Consider the following 17210-nt stretch of genomic DNA (forward strand, 5'->3'; position numbering starts at 1 on the left):
TGGAGAGACTTGTGTTTCAGTTCTGGCTGAAAGAATATTAAGTCATCAGCAAGTCACATAACTTACTTGGGCTTTAAATTCTTCCTCTCTGAAATGAGGGAATTGAATAATATCTCAGGTTCCCTAAAGCTTTATAATGCTTAAGGTGTTTTTGTTCCTTATGAAAACAGTATGAAGCATAATAATTGTTCATATAAATAGAAACTGTATCACCTGGAAGAACCTGCTTAAAGGATTGCTCTTATTTTAGTATATGGAGACCCTGATGATTATTATGCTGTAATCAGAGCGTTACTGAAAAATCACTGAAGAGTCTGACTGTTTAAATGCTATGGTGGGTGGATTTTCCAGCCCCAGGTCTGCTCCTTGGCATCTTTCTATACTACCACTGGAGGAATATATCCACTTCTGTTCTAACTTGGCCCTTGTGTTTCATTTGCAGTCCTTACAACGTATCTGCAAGGCACTTGTTTTTATCTACATTTTATAAATGAGGAAACTGAAGTTCTAGAAGGTTCAGTGGCTTGTCTAAAAACATCAGAGCTAAGGACCAAAAGGCAGTTTAGGTCTGGCAACCAAGTCCAGGCCCAGCTGGCTCTAGAGTAAAGTGCTGCCTTAAAACTCCCTTATGAATTTCAGACATAGATCTTGAATGGGTCACACAGTAAGGCCATAACAATAGGCAGATAAAAATGCCAACAAACACCTGAACTCCTAGGTCACCAGAGCACAGTAGATTCACCACTAAAGGCTGTGGGAAAAGTTCAGGAGAGCTGTGGATGTCAACAGGATAAGGAAAGGGAAAAGTTTGCCTCTTGTCTTAAGAACTTAAAAGTCCAGAAGGAGGAGGCAGCACATTGAAGGGAATAGCCCTGGGCAAGTTACTTTGGTTGCGTGTTAGTTTCTTCCTCTGTAAAAGGAGCATAATCATAGAACCTACCTTGTGTCATGAGAATTAAATCAATTAATGCATCCAAAACCCCCAAAGTCAGCTATTATTCTAGGCATGTTTTAACTGTTAATATTTGCTCAGGGATGCTCTAGTGAAAATCCTCTTTGCAGTTTTAAAGGAAAATGTGTTAAGAGCAGTGCTTGAAGTTAATGAATTATTGCAAAGACTCATTATTTGTATATGTATTTGTTCAGACCCACTTGGTTTTAGAGGGGTTTTAATTGAAAATTTTAATTAAAATGAGAGTTCACTTGACTTATAGAATGGTATTAGTAGTTAATCTCATCCTAATAAGTGCTTTCTATTTTTATTATTAACTTGAGTTTGAAGATTATCTTCAGCAATAACTTCATGTCAGCTTTGTCTTACTATTAGTAGGTGATATCTTTTGAGATGACTATAACTAAGTTACTTTAAAACTGGTGTTGGGAAGAACAAACAAATAGCTACAGAAACTCTTTATCTTCTCATCTATATCATAAGACAGAGGCAAAACTTAAGTTACTATTTGTGGAAGTGAATATGGACTTGTAGGACCACAGATTATTAAAATTCATCAAAACTATTATCTAACAACTTTTCTCTCTATTATTTCATGTTAATCTCAAATAGACTTCTTTAAAAAAAATGATGCTTGTAGCCCTTGCCCTTTTGGATTTTTTTTCTGACTAATCATTATGGATTTTTCTTATCATCAGCAAATATGAGGACAGGATCTGGTGGAACAGTTATGAACTGGTTTTTGTGGCAACTGGTTAAAAATGTACACCTTTTTGGGTAAAAACAGCTTTTAAGTCTCTGTTCTGGCATTGCCATTGTTTTCCTTGTAGGCAAATTCAGAATGCCTCCTTCTTGATGTTGCTGTTTTTACTGGAGTATAGTTGCTTTACAGTGTTTCATTAGTTTCTACTGTACAGCAAAATAAATCAGCCATACATAGACATGTATCCCCTCTTCCTCAGATTTTCTTCCCATTGAGGTTACCACAGAGCACTGAGTAGAGTTCCCTGTGCTCTACAGTCAGTTCTCATTAGTTATCTACTTTATACATACTTTAATTCATATTTCTTTGCATAAAATGCCCTTATATGCTAGGCTCCCAGCATTTCTAGAGAGGTCTGGCATCTGTAGTCCCGTGTCACACACTGTGTGACAGCTCACACATTGTGAGGACAAGGTTATCAGGAAGACACAGCAGCCTGGCTGCATCATGATAGCAACAATGAGGACATAAACACACACAAGCTTTTCTTGACAATGTATATTGTACACTGTGTATTGTATGTATACAATGTGTATTGTAATGTGTATTGTACATTGACAATGTATGTAAATCAAATCTTGAATTGGATACCCTCATTTGAAATTGTCATAGTGAAACCTGGAAGATACTTAGTATTGTCCACAGGTTTGACTGAGAGAGAATTTTGTAAGTTTTTTTTTTTTTTTTTTTAATCTTGTGATCTCTTTGCTTTGCTTTCAAGATTTCCTCCACTAGTTTAAAGATTTTATTTTGCTGTGGACCATTTTTAGAGTCTTTGTTGAGTTTGTTACCATATTGCTTCTGTTTTTCGTTTTGGTTTTTTGGCCACGAGGTATGTGGAATCTTACTTCCCTGACCAGGGATCAAACCCTCACCCCTTGAATTGGGAAGCTGAAATCATAACCACTGGACTGTCAGAGAAGACCACATCAGTCTGTTCTATAGCTTTTTACTTCAACTAAGTACAATTTGCTTTCTGTATTCAACCAAAACATGACCACTCTTGTTCCCTTTCTTTTTCCATGTTTCTTCTTTCCCCAAAATGGTTTTCCCATTTTTCAAATCTGAACTTCCTGGCTTCTAATTTCTGTCAAAATACTGCCAAACTCTTACTGTCTCTGGGGATATCCTCCTATCTGAAAGCCAATCATTCATGTCTTTGCTTGCTGTTTTTAGCAAATTTTATATTCATATCTACAGTTGGATTGAAAATTCCTGTAACAATTCACTTTTGTACCATTTCTTGCAAGTCATCCTGGTTGCCACACATCTGTACATAAAATGTTTCTTGATGTACTCTGCTCATACCATGCATTTAGTGAGCACGCTAGAAAAAATTGAACATATTAGAATTAGATTTTTAAGTCACACACTGCTGCTTATGATATTTTATGTATTTTCTTGTTCTGTACATTCTTTTAATATTTCCATCTGCCTTTGTTACTGTCATCCCTGTATAAACAGTATGCTCCTTTCATATTACCCTCCATTATATCATGTCCATTTTTTTGAGGCATAGCATATTACAATGGCTTTTTCAGCCCAGTGTCTCTGTATGTTACATTATCAAGATTTTCTAAAATAAGATTTAAATTATATATGAAACTTCAAGACAAGTGTCTCATCTAAACTCTGGGAAAGAGATTTAGAAATTCCACGAAGTACAATAAAGGCATTTTTGTACATAAAAACAATTGTATTCTACAAGCAGAGATCTTAATTGGCATTCTAACTGGCTTGGTTTGTGAGTACTGAATTTACTGTGGACACTGAGTGAATTGAAGGATGCCTTTAGTGGCTGAGGCTGCTGCCACAAATCCTATGTCTGTTTTCAACTTCTAGCACCCTAAACTCCATGTACTCTTAAGACACAGAGATAAAATATGTGCATTATCACAGACTGTCCTGCATCCTGACATGTTATGACCATAAGGAATTGTAATGATTATACTGTCCTTATTCTCATTCTGGCTGGAAGGAAACTAATGTCCAAGTTCATGTGGAGGAGTTGGCTTGGAAGAGGCCAGTTTTCTCAACTTTTCCTCCAATACCAGCTTGCTTGCACCTGACCAGGATGCTGCATATAAAGTAGAATGCCATATTTTGCTCCATAAAACCTTAGTAGGCAGAGATGCAAAATGTACACTCAGCTTTCCTTGTACTTCTCAAAATGATGGATGGATTCAAAGCCAGGACTTGAGTTGCTTTATTTAAAATATGAATACAGGAGTGAGGAGACATATTGCAAAGATATAACGACTGGAGCTCTAAATTATGGTAATTAAAAAAAACAAAAATACTCTTCGTCAACATTAAATGACACATGTTAGTAGGGTAAGTATTGTCAGCACAGTTAACATTTGCCAATTTTGATTTTTTTTTTTTCTCCTCCAGCTACATGTGGTCATTTGAAAAAGCGCATCTGAGCATGGTTCAGGTCATCACAGGACAACTTGTCGAGTCTTTCGACGAGGAGTTTAGAACTCTCTACGCCAGGTCCTGTGCCCCCAGCTCTTTTGCCCCGGAAGAGTCAGTCAGGGTGAACCGCGGCAAAGCCCTCTGGGAGAACGGCACTTACCAGCGCTCCATGTCTTCCTTAGCGTCTGTTTCCAGCCAAAGAAACCTTTTTGGCAGACAAGACAGCATTCACAAACTAGATTCTAGCTACTTCAAAAACAGAGGGATATATACTCGCAATGAACATGACAAATACAACATAAGAAATCACACATACAAACCTCACTTTGTTCCCAACTTTAATGGTCCAATCCGTCAGCATCAGCACAGTCAGTTAAATGAAAACTGGAAGAGGCACAGTTATGCCGGGGAACAGCCAGAAACGACGCCATACTTGCTGCTCAACAGGGCTCTGAATCGAAATGTTAATGCTCCTGGGAACTGGAAAAGGCCTTCAGACAGTCTCAGCGTCACGTCGTCTTCCCGGGGTGGCTACGGAGGCCGCCAGCACACACCTGCCCAGAGTTTTGCTGACCGCCTTGCCCAGAGGAAGACGACCAATCTTCCAGAAAGGAATTCCAACGTGCGGAGGTCTTTTAACGGGACAGATAATCATATTCGCTTCTTGCAACAACGCATGCCAACCCTTGAACATACCACAAAGTCATTTTTGCGTAACTGGAGGATTGAGTCCTACTTAAATGACCATTCAGAAGCTGCCCCTGATTCCAACGGATCTGCTCCCACCGACAGGTTTGAGGGCTATGAGGGACATGAGAATTTGAAAGCCAGTGCCCTGTACACTCACTCTCGGCTTCGTTCTTCTCTCGTGTTTAAACCCACTTTACCTGAGCAGCAGGAAGCCAACAGTTGTACAACTGATTCCTCAAATTCAACTGTCGTTGGTTCCCAGGGAAGTGACACACCTAAAAAGATCCCAGACACCCCAACAGGCGCACAGCTTATGACAGACAAACCCCCAGAGGAGGCAACACCCAAGTCCTCACTGCAGCCAGAGGCACCAAAAATGCACACCTTACAGGTTCCTGAAAGCCATCCACCAGCTTTAAACCCAACTACAAATGGCCCTACGGAATCAAACAACTATTTGTATACAACCTTGTGTGCAAACAAGCAGACAGAAAACCCAAAGAATCAGCAAAATGAGAATCTGCTTAAAAGGCGCAGTTTCCCATTCTTTGACAATTCAAAAGCCAATATGGATCATGGAAATAGTAAGCATTATGTGTATAGCACACTTACCAGGAATCCAGTGAGACAACCAGAAAAATCAAAAGAGGATTTGCTAAAAAGTTCTAAAAGCATGCACAATGTGACCCATGGCGTGGAAGAGGAGGAGGAGGGGGAAGAGGAGGTTCCCAAGGGAGATCCTCCAAGTGGCACTGGTACCAAATCAATTTCCATGGCTGCATTGCTTGATGTGAATAAAGAGGAGCCCAACAAAGAAGTCACTTCAAAGAAAGAAGTGAAGGGTTCCCCAAATTTTTTGAAAAAGGGATCTCAGAAGTTAAGGTCATTACTTAGCCTTGCCCCAGAAAAGAAAGACAATCTATCCAAAAACAAAGCACCTGCCTTTTACAGAATGTGTAGTAGTTCTGACACCTTAATTTCTGAGGCTGAAGAGAATCAAAAACAAAAAAAATCAGAACACAAAAATGATTCATCACCTAGGAGAAAGCATTCCTCTTCATCCAACTCTCCAGGCAGCATCCACAAGAGTAAGGAAGATGTAGCAGTACATTCACCCAAGAGGATACATTCTCCATCCGACGAAAGTAACAAAACCATAGCTTCTTCAGGTCCAGCTGAAAGCAAGTTCTCAGAAAGAGCAGGAGATGCCTCTGCCCCCAGATTCAACACTGAGCAGATCCAGTACCGAGATTCAAAGGAGATTAAAGCAGTTGTTGTTCCTGAAAGAAAACCAACTTCTTCTCCAAGACCAAAGCCCAATGATGAGCTTCTGAGAACTCATTCAGTTGACCGGCGTGTTTACAGTCGTTTTGAGCCATTTTGTAAGATTGAAAGCTCTATTCAGCCAACAAGCAACATGCCAAATAGCAGTACACACCGGCCAGAAGTGAAATCCTCAACTATGGGCAATAGTTATGGCAGGTCCAGCCCAATGCTTAATTATAACACTGGTGTTTACCACTCGTTTCAGCCAAATGAAAACAAGTTTCGAGGATTTATGCAGAAGTTTGGAAACTTCATACACAAAAATAAATGAGCTACTGTAATTACAAATAGACTTTAAAATATAAGATCCATGTGGCTATAAATATTTGTCCAAAGAACATTATGGAATTGTAGCATGGAAGAATTAGCATATTTTTGTAACATGCTAATAGATTTCTGTGGGGGCAGAATTTGAGGTATGATGTATGTGTTTACCAACTCACATATGTACAGTATTGTTCTGTGTGATAAAAATAGGTGTGCTTAATTCCACTATAGATGGCATGTCTATAAATACATGATTTTTAAATGGTAAGACAAATGTAATGAAATTGTCTTCTTTAGACTAAAGATCTGCTTGTCTTAAATGGAAGCTTTAGTGGAGAGGTGGTGTATGGATTTTAGCCATTCATTGCAAACTCTTTCCTTATTAAAGATGATCATAACACTGTCAGCAGTCTTTTATACTGTGTCTTTGTGGGGTTTTCATATTTCAAATTATGAGAAAATAGGGCAAAGCATTTGTCATTTTCAATTACTTTTAAATTCTACAGGATAACTTGTATTTTATTAATGTTTTATTAATTTTTCTGTGAAACTGGTAGGGCAACAGTAGTACAATTTAAACTATTATAGCTCAGCACATTTTTTATCTGAAGTATTTGCAAAGTATTGGCCTCAGGTATTTCAAATTAATCATAGAAATTTATTTTCAGAATGTGCTTATTTCCACTTTGGACCAAGGGAAACTGTTGCCACCCTGCTGAACTTTTATAGTCATTCTTTCCTTCAAACTTACAGCAAGCCAGAAGGAATTTGGAAAACCTAAATTATTCCCCTCCTTTTTCTAATATGAAGAAGACTTTAAAACTGTAAACTTCCACATAAATTTTTATCTTGGATTAGTATGACAGTTGGGGAAGGCAATGGCAACCCACTCCAGTACTTTGCCTGGAAAATCCCATGGATGCAGGAGCCTGGTAGGCTGCAGTCCATGAGGTCGCTAAGAGTCAGACATGACTGAGCGACTTCACTTTCACTTTTCACTTTCATACATTGGAGGAGAAAATGGCAACCCACTCCAGTGTTCTTGCCTGGAGAATCCCAGGGATGGGGGAGCCTGATGGGCTGCCATCTATGGGGTTGCACAGAGTCGGACACGACTGAAGTGACTTAGCAACAGTAGCAGCAGCAGTATGACAGTGCTTAGGTGTTTTGCTTGCAAAACTCTTTGCTCGCAAAACCCTGTGCTCTTTACTATACTATGCTCTTTTCTATACCCTTTGCTCTTTCCTATACTATGCCAAATACACTCCAACTGCATAGTGTTTTCTTGAGAGCACACTGATGACAATGAAAAGTGCTACATGGCCTGGTTCTTCCATGACGCTGGGGCCTGGTTGAAACTTTTAAATCTTTCTATATTTTAGTTTGATGATGATATTTAGTTTATAAGATCCCCTTTTGCCTTTTTTAGAGTAATGAAATAAAAGTTCCATATTCATTACAGAGACTGTATAACTTGACTTATTTTTTTTTTTTCATTCACAAAGAGCAGAATTCAAGAAACAATGCATCATTTGAGAGTGGAAAGTGTTTCTATGACACATTTTTTTTTAGTGGGGGACAGGTTCGGCTGTGCAGCAAGGTGTGCAGGATCTTAGTTCCCTGACCAGGGATTGAGCCTGAAGCTCCTGACATGGAAGTATGGCATCTTAACCACTGGACCACCAGGGAAGTCCCATAAGTTAAGTGTTGGTCACTCAGTTGTGTCTGGCTCTTTGCAACCCCATGGACTGTAGTCCCCAGGTTCCTCTGTCTATGGAATTCTCCAGGCAGGAATATTGGAGTGGTGAGCCATTCCCTTCTTTAGAGGGTCTTCCCCACCCAGAGGTTGAACCTGGGTTTCTTGGGTTGCCAGCAGATCTTTTACCATCTGAGCCACCAGGGAAGTCCCACGTGACACTTTAAATATAGTGTTTTATACCTTCTAAGTTGCTATGTGGGACAACATGTTTTAAAAATTCAAAATTCAGTCAAATATTAAAAGCTACAGGGATTGGGGGCAGGAGGAGAAGGGGACGACAGAGGATGAGATGGCTGGATGGCATCACTGACTTGATGGATGTGAGTCTGGGTGAACTCCGGGAGTTGGTGATGGACAGGGAGGCCTGGCGTGCTGCGATTCATGGGTCGCAAAGAGTCGGACACAACTGAGCAACTGAACTGAACTGAACATCATTACTAAGTAAAATAATGTTAAACAATGTTATTAACATAATTTTCCACAGTATTTTAAAACCATGATAAGAAACAGGACAAGAAAATAAAGGACAGCAGGAGCAGAAACCCAGCATTCACAGATGAGGCCCTGAACTAGGATCTGAAGTCCTCAGAGCAATATTTTATGGGTACCATTTTCCTCATTATCTATAGGTGATAATTGCAACATTGTGACTCAGAGAGCTAATGCCCCAAACCACATCACCAATAAGCCATGGTACTAGAGTGTCTACAACATTCTGTCACATGTTACCTCCCAAATATGTTCAACACCTGCTTCACCCAAACTGTCAAGAATTAAATGAGAGAACGTTTACATTTCCTGACTCAACAGCAGTCAACTAGGAAAGGTTTCGTTGAATTCTACCAGACTACCAAGCATACGCAGAGCTTAAAACTTTCTTAGTATGTGAGGCTGCTCTCTGAACATAACCCAGGAGTCCACTTTTAATTGCTGGGCAACATTTTTGATCTCCTTCCAGTTGACCTTTGACAAGATGAGGAAGAGAAAAGGAACTGGAAGTAAACTTGCCCCTAAAATGCTTTTGCTCTAGAGAAGGAAGTCCACTAGGTTAGGAGCTAGGCAATGAATAGAATGCAAGGTTAAGTATATTGTCTCATTACATATTCACAGTAACCCTGTGAAGTTAATACCTGCTTTTTGCACATGAGAAAACTAAGCCTCAGAAAAGTTGTGTAACTTTTCAAGAGCTCAACTCTCTTATTGGTAGACGCAAAGAGTCAGACACGACTGAGCGACTGAACTGAGGATTTGAATACAAAAGCCTGTATTTTTAATACTATACCCACATCATAACTTGCTGGCTTCTACTCCACTCTGCTTGAGGAAACTTCTTTTTTTTATTATTTTATTTTATTTTTTAAAGTAGTTGTCTTTCTTTTTAGCCATCTCTTTAAGAGTTGCAAAAATAAACAAGTAACTACAACAGGGGCATTTGACACACACAAATCCAGAATATGGTACTCAATTTCACATCGTTCATAAAAGTTGGTTTTAAAACTCCCTTATAACATAGGGAATTTCCAACTGCTATGACATGAGTATCTATCTGTTTGTTTTGGAAAGCTGAGTGTAATAGACTGGAAAATTTGCACACTTCCTAATAATTCAACAGTATACAAATAAAACATTAAGAGTGAACAGACATTTTTCACAGGAAAAGTAGTCAAATATATTTACCAGAAAAAAAATTGATTTTTTAAAATAGACTTTTATCCTTATAATCAAATAAGGAATTCAGTAGCAATAAGAAAATGTTTTTAATTATTTGTGTGTTAAATTTTAGAGCCATCTGACAATTGTGTGATCTATTAGATTTGATGTTTGATGAGTGAGATTTTTCATTTTGTTCTTAGAAAGATTTGCTTTTGTGATTCTGGACCATAGTCATTTATGGATTTATCAAAAGCAGAACCCGGGGTTAACCAAGCCAATTTGGCTTTAATATTATCCATTCTTTCTTATTGTCAGATGGGGTTTCTTTCAGAGCTAAGGGCTAATGGGCTGTCATTAGGCAAACCTGAAATTGGAAGTCCTGAAATTTACAGCAATGCAACTGAAATTGTATAAAGCTGAAATTACATAAAGATGGGAGTTTTAATCATGTTTAATTACATGAAAAGCCTGTTCTTTTTTTTCCACAGCAGTTGCCATCATTTCTGGAAACAGAGAGAGCTTTTAAGTAGTTGCTGAGTTCCCCTTCTCACTGATGGAGTAGGAAGCCCAGGGTTTCATTCCACTCACCTGTGAGGTAGCGTGGGCTTTTTCACAGCAGAGTCACTTCCCTCTCTGCCTTTTATCTTTGACTATTCTCCTTCTATTTTTTTTCCTCCACAAATATCTGTATGTCAGCCTCTATACATGCTAACTTTCCAAAGTTTCTGAAGCTGAGGAACTCCCAGGGTTAAGACAAAGCAAGCACATAATGCTTCAGATCATTTACTCAGGGTTTTGAGTTTTCAACAGACACACCCAGGCTTCATGGATGCAGTCATTTCAAGCAATATGTTTGCTTTCTCTCCCCATGTTATTATTGATGGAAAGAATGTCGCTTGGATGTACTTCCATATTAAAGTTTGGAGAGACAATTTTTACTCTCTACATAATGTATAGGTTTGTAAGCAGAAACTCAAGAAATTAGGTATGATTTCAAAATAATTCTTGGCAGATAGTTTCAGAGCAGGTTAAGTGCCTTTGTCCTGAACACTCTGGTATTCCTCTGTTTCAGGGATTGGGAATGGCCACAATTCTATCATGGTGTGTTGAGGTCTGGGTTTATTTCAACACCTACTTTTGTGGAAGCAGATATCTTATTTAATTGAGATGTGCTCCAAATAATTTTGAACTCTGGCTGTACTTAACTATAACTTTACTCAAGATTTTACAGTTATTCAAATACTATTCCACAGATATTTTTCTTTTGCGAATATCTGTTGATTCTTAATGTGCCTTAAAGCTAAGGGATATAAAGTAGAATCATGATTTCATATAATGTGTGACTTATGTGTGATGCTGGTTAAAAATTTTTTTTTATCATAAAATTCATTTTATAAACAGTGACGTGGTTAACTTGGAACTTTTGTTCTTACACTCTCTGAGCTCCACTTTGAAAATAAAAGTGGAAATTAATAACTACTTGTGAGGATTTGATGAACATTCATGTAAAGTCAGTTGTTTCACCACCTTGGGTAAAGGGAGATACCCCGATAAAGAGGCTTGTCACAAAAAAAAAAAAAAAAAAAAATTCATTTTGGTTCTAGAATATTTAAAAAGAAAAAAGTGAAATTATAAACCAAAGAGAGTCAACTTTTTATATACCTACAATGTTAGTAAATATTCTTCCGAATTTTGTTGTTAGATCTAATAAATGAATATTAAATAATTTTGTACAAAATCAATATATTGTATTTTATTTATTTTTTATCTTCATACCATGTATTTCACCACTGACCCTGATGTTTTTCACTTAGTTATTACATTATGAATTTAGATGTTTACATATTTCAAAATATTTCTCCATGAATTTTGGAATTATCTCATAAACATTATTTTTGTTAACTACTATATTTCATATAATTATTTATCCAGATTTGATATTTAGTGATGATACTCTTCCCTTAACAGTGGTACTAAGTTGTTCTTTATTGAATACACTTACTTGATCAGTTAAAATAGGTTTGAGGCTTGGAATAAAGTGTTACTATGTGGGAAATGATAGTACAAAAAGTAGTTTGGTGTGATCCATAGTATTCAATTTTATTATTAAGCTGAATGCTGCAGTAGAAAAAGTATCTATTTTTTGTAGATGAGGCCACCCATGGAGGCCTATCTTGCACCATAGAAAATAAGTTTGAAAATAACCTAGGTAAGTGAGAAAGTATTTAGAAATACAGAATGACTTTACATTTTTAAAAATGAGAAAAATGGCCCTACAAATATAAGTTAAATGGTGAGTTTGATGCTTGGAGCCTCTGTAAAGCCGGGCATTTCTTTGTGGTTGCAAAGCTAAAGAAAATGAGAATGTAATGGTAAAGAGGCCAGTACAACAAGGGGAGTACAGATGTTTTTTACACGGAGTGGAGTATAGGGAAGAATGTATGTTAAGAAGGATTCTCTTTTTATACTAGGGTCAAGCTTGAATAAAGGATATGGGTCACCTGGAACAAGAGATGTTTCTGTTCAAATACACAGGCACACCTCAGAGATACTGAGAGTTCAGTTCCAGACCACCCCAATAAATGGAAAATGCAGTAAAGTGAGTCACAAGAATTTTTAAATTTCCCAGTGTGTGTATAAAATTTATGGCTTCCTAGGTGGCACAATGGTAAAGAATCCACTTGCCAGTGCAGGAGACCCAAGAGATACGGGTTCGATCCCTGGGTCAGGAAGATCCCCTGGAGTTGGAAACGGCAATCCACTCCAGTATTAATATTTTTGCCTGGAAAATTCCATGGACAGAAGAGCCTGGTGGGCTACAGTCCATGGGGTTGCAAAGAGGTGAAGACGGCTGAACACAGCCCAGCAGCAGCAGCATGAAGGGTTTTTTTGCATTATACTTTACTATATGTATGTATCTTAATTCAAAACACTCTTTGCTACTAAAAGATGCTAAACATCATCTGAGCCTGCAGTGAGTCATAATCTTTTTGCTGGTGGATGATCTTGCCTCAGTTGCTACTGATTGATCAGGGTTGCTAAAGACTGGGGTGTCTTAAAATAAGACAACAGTGATGTTTGCCACATCAAATGCCTCTTCACTTGAACACCTAAAGACCATTGTAGGGTTATTATTTGGCCTAATATCAATATTATTGTGCCTCAGGGAATGGGAAGGTCTGAGGAGAGGGAGAGAGACAGGGGAACAGCTGGTCAGAGGAGAGTCAGAACACATACATTTATTGTTCTAAGTTTACCATCTTATATGGACATGGATCCCAGCACCTCAAAACAGTTACAATAGCATCATCAAGATCACAGATCACCATAACAAATACACTAATAATGAAAAAAATGATAATTGATAATAATTACCAAAATATGGAGATTCAAAGAGAGCAAATTGTATTGGAAAAATTCCAAGTGACTTCCTTACTACAGCAATGTCACAAAGCCTTCAATTTAAACAACGAAAGAAGAAAGCAGTATCTGAGAACAGCAATCAAAGAAGAAATGAGGTCTGCCTGTTCTGAGTCAGGGAAACAATTTTATGATATCATGAATTGTCCTTCCTAGGTTGCCTTAGCTTTATCCATGGCCTACCTTAACCTTCATCTGTTTAGACCAATTCTAGAAAAATTTTCTAGGGCAGACTTTGTGACAAAAACCATGTGTCAAATTTAGAGCAATATCAAGAAGCTAAGATGTTTAAAAGGCTGGGAGCCTTACAAGGAGGTTAATACTTAGTATGGAATACAGAAGACTCTTAGAGGGAACATTGAACAGGGTGAGACTAACATATGAAAAATTATTCCATTGTGTAAAACAGTGTTTGCTATTACTACTACCAAACCAAATAAATTTACTGGTCCATAATTCCATTTTAAAAAATTAATAGGTGATACTAGAATAAAAAGTATCAATGTCTTAAAAATAACAAGAACAATATTTGATGTCACTTTAATGGTTCACAATTGTGGAGGCTTTGGTCATGATGGAAAAAGTATTTTTTAACTTACTGAAAGAATTTCAAACATGCACACCTGGACAGGTATTTTAATGAATGCTCATCATTCATCACCTGTTCTGAACACTCATCAACTCATGGATAAATGTGCCTCTTCCATACTCTATCTCACCATTTCATATTATTTTGAAGTCATATCACATGTCACAGCTGTGTTTTCATTATGTATCCCTAAAATGTAAAGATTTTTTAAAAAGTAAACGTGATAACTTTATCAATTATTTCTTAATATCATTGAGGATCTGAAATGTGTTTATATGTGTCATTCATGATTACCATCTGCATTTCACTTAGAAGAAGTAGTGCCCTGACTCTCCAAATGGTGATTTGTCTCAGTATTAGACAGTGGGAAATTTGTAACATCATTTCTGAATTAGTTTTTGATGGAGAGGCAAAGGAGAATTTTTGGGATGCTTTAAATGTGGAGCCAACTTTTCCTTCATTCTAAAAATAAAAAGAGAAGAGATAATGTTGTCTTTCCAGATTTTTCGTCCTCCCTAAAATGTGTTCTCTCTTCAATAATTTTGTCTACCCTATTCTAATATCACTAACATTCTTATTATAGGAATTATTAGGGACGCTGCCTTGGATTCACTTATGTTCATTCACTGAAATTACATGTCTGTTACTTGCTTGATACCTATGGTGTACACATAATCCCTTCTCTTTGCAAGCACAATTTAGTGAGCAAAGAGTCATAGGTAAACAATCAACATCCCATGTGAAAAGCCACAGCAGGGACTCTGTACGTCAGGAAGATAAAGTTGAGGATCTACTCTAAGCAGAGAAAAAGAATATACAGAGAAAGAAATGTAAAAAGGCATGGCTTTTTCCTAAAACAATAGAGAGGTTTGTGTGGTTTGGTCTTGGTGTTTATGGGTGTGAAAATAAAGAGCAATAATTGTCAGAAGAGAAGCTTTAGAGCCAAATTATAAGGCATCCTCTGTGCCAAGCTAAGGTCTAGACTGTATTTTGAAAGCAGTGAGAAATCTCTAGAGGCTCTTAAGTTTGTAATAACCTTTAATTTTTTGTTTTTGCAAAATTAATCTTAGGAAGTGATCCTAAACATGGGTTGGAAGGAAACTTGGAGTCCAGCTAGAAAGCTATTGCAGTAATCTAAGAAATTTTTAATGGACAATGAATACATGCAGTGGCATTTGGGAATGAAGAGGAAACCAAATTGATAAGTATTTTTGTATTAGAATAAAATAATTGATAATCAAATATATGATTTTCATTAAAGGGAAAGGATGAGTTTTGATCATTTGAGTCACTTAGCTTGGAAGGCTGCATAGTCTTCTCACCTGGTGTAAGTTACATAGAAGAAGGGGCAGGTGTGCTGTGTGTCTGTGGGTGTGGCAGGGGGAGGATGCTGAGTCATTTGTAGGTGTTACGTTTCAGGTACCTGTGAGACACTTGGTTGTAGGCAGCTGTTAATGGTGTGTATCTGGGGTTCGGGGAGAAGACTGAGTTGGATGTGGAAGTGATCTGCATTGAAGTGGATAATTGAAGTGGGTAATTACAGTAAGACTACCCAGAAAGAGCTAGAAAGAGAAAAGGAAAGAAATTAAGAGAGGAAAGAAGAGCAAATAGCGAAGATTTAGCCTTATTTCTTCTCACCAGTCCACAAAGTGAATGAATCTCCCCTGCTGAAAATATGTTTATTTTGCAATTTATTGTATGTTTTAAATAGTTAATGACAGTTTTCCTGAACACCTTCCTGAGAAATTCTTATTTAAATACAAGATCCTGACCTTGTATCTTAAATACTTCCTCAACTGCCTTAGGTTAAATGTAACAACTAAGGAAAATAGCTTCCTAACTATGTTATCTCTTGAACTTCTCTTACGCAGATTATTTTTCATGATAGAAACACAAACTTAATGGTGAAGCATTTTCACAGAGCATCTCTTATGTCCTGATATTTTTTGCCAAGTAAAGTTAAGAGTCAGACACAACTGAGCGACTGAACTGAACTGAAAGTTATTATATTTCAAAATATGATCAGACATGGACTGAGTAACTACAGCAGAAAACAGACCTGCTTAGAACTGGAAACTAGAATCACTTCTAATGAGGCATGGGGACAGTATAGCTACTCCAACTGGAAAAACAAGAGGAAGGTATTGAATATAATTTTGAATATTGGAGGAGTAACAAGCGACCACAATAGTCCAACACAGAATTCAATGTTTGAAGGTACTAACAAGGAATATGATGAGGCCCCCAAAGGTTGGTATATGAAACACATAAATCGCTAATTTATCTGGAAGTAGCTGGCACAGAGAGTTACAGCTGGCTAAAGGGGCTACTCCTGACAGCATCTTGGGTTGACTTTGGGACTGATTTAAGCAACTAAGTTTCTCTAAAACTGGAGATCTTTGGTGGGTGCATGTGTGCTCAATTGTTTCAATCATGTCCAACTCTTTGCGACCCCATGACCTATAGCCCCTAGGTTCCTCTGTCCATGGGATTCTCCAGGCAAGAATGTTGGAGTTGGTTGCCATGCCTTCCTCCAGGGGATTGTCCTGACCCAGGGATCTAATCTGCCTCTTCCGCATTGCAGGGAGATTCTTTACTGCTGAGCCACTAGGGAGCCCTCTTTGGTGGGTATCCAAGCAAAATTTTGGATTGAGAGAACAAAATAAGAAAACAATGGCTCAGTCTGAGAAATAAGGGTTTAGGGGAGCGAAATTTTAGTGTTTGAGTTCTGTGTTTTCTGCCTTGTGCCTTCTAGGGTTCTTTGATAAGGAAATAACCTGACATGCTAGTGTCTGTTCTGTGCCACACTCAGGGCTTGCCTGAGAAGCAGGGCTAATGCTAACATCCATGCTTCTTACGTTGCATGCTTCTTATGGTACTCCTGCCTCTCTTTGTCCCCTTTCTTGCCCCACATGTTTCATCCCATGCATGCACACAGCCTATTAATTGGCTTTGTCTCTGACTAATCTTCTTGCTGATCAATGAAGCCTTGTAGGGCAGCTAATAAGAAGGGAAGTTAGAAGTATACTAGGGTGGACATTTAGCCTTCTGGGATAAGAAGTAGAAACATGAGAAGAGGTGCACTGATGTTAAATTGTTTTTCAGAAACAGGGATGTGATTTGATAAGTACCTAAAGTAGAACTAGCCAGTAGGGTGAGTCAGATTGGCCATGAACATCATGACACTCATCCTCAAAGAGAGGCTTCAGAGCTACTTGAATATCCCTGACTAGGATCAAGATCCATCTTAAAGACTGTGGCTGAGTTTGAGCTTGTTAAGGAGACAACATGGAGCAGGTATGGCAGTGTATAAACCACCCTGAGTCAAAGGAGTAACATAACTAGACAGGACCTGCAGGTATCTAGAACAGGC

The 17210-nt window shown here is 38.0% G+C and overlaps 1 protein-coding gene across 1 annotated transcript; it reads left to right on the plus strand.

Moving 5' to 3' along the window:
- Nucleotides 1–4106: 4106 nt before the first annotated feature.
- FAM83B (family with sequence similarity 83 member B) lies at nucleotides 4107–6822 on the plus strand (the record flags this gene model as incomplete). The annotated part of the gene is given in 1 exon segment (XM_045163426.1): nucleotides 4107–6822. A coding segment is annotated over 1 exon segment (2314 nt), but the record flags the coding sequence as incomplete, so codon positions are not given.
- Between the last annotated feature and the right edge of the window lie 10388 nt (nucleotides 6823–17210).

Source organism: Bubalus bubalis, chromosome 2 (assembly GCF_019923935.1).
Source record: "Bubalus bubalis isolate 160015118507 breed Murrah chromosome 2, NDDB_SH_1, whole genome shotgun sequence".
Taxonomy (NCBI): Eukaryota; Metazoa; Chordata; class Mammalia; order Artiodactyla; family Bovidae; genus Bubalus; species Bubalus bubalis.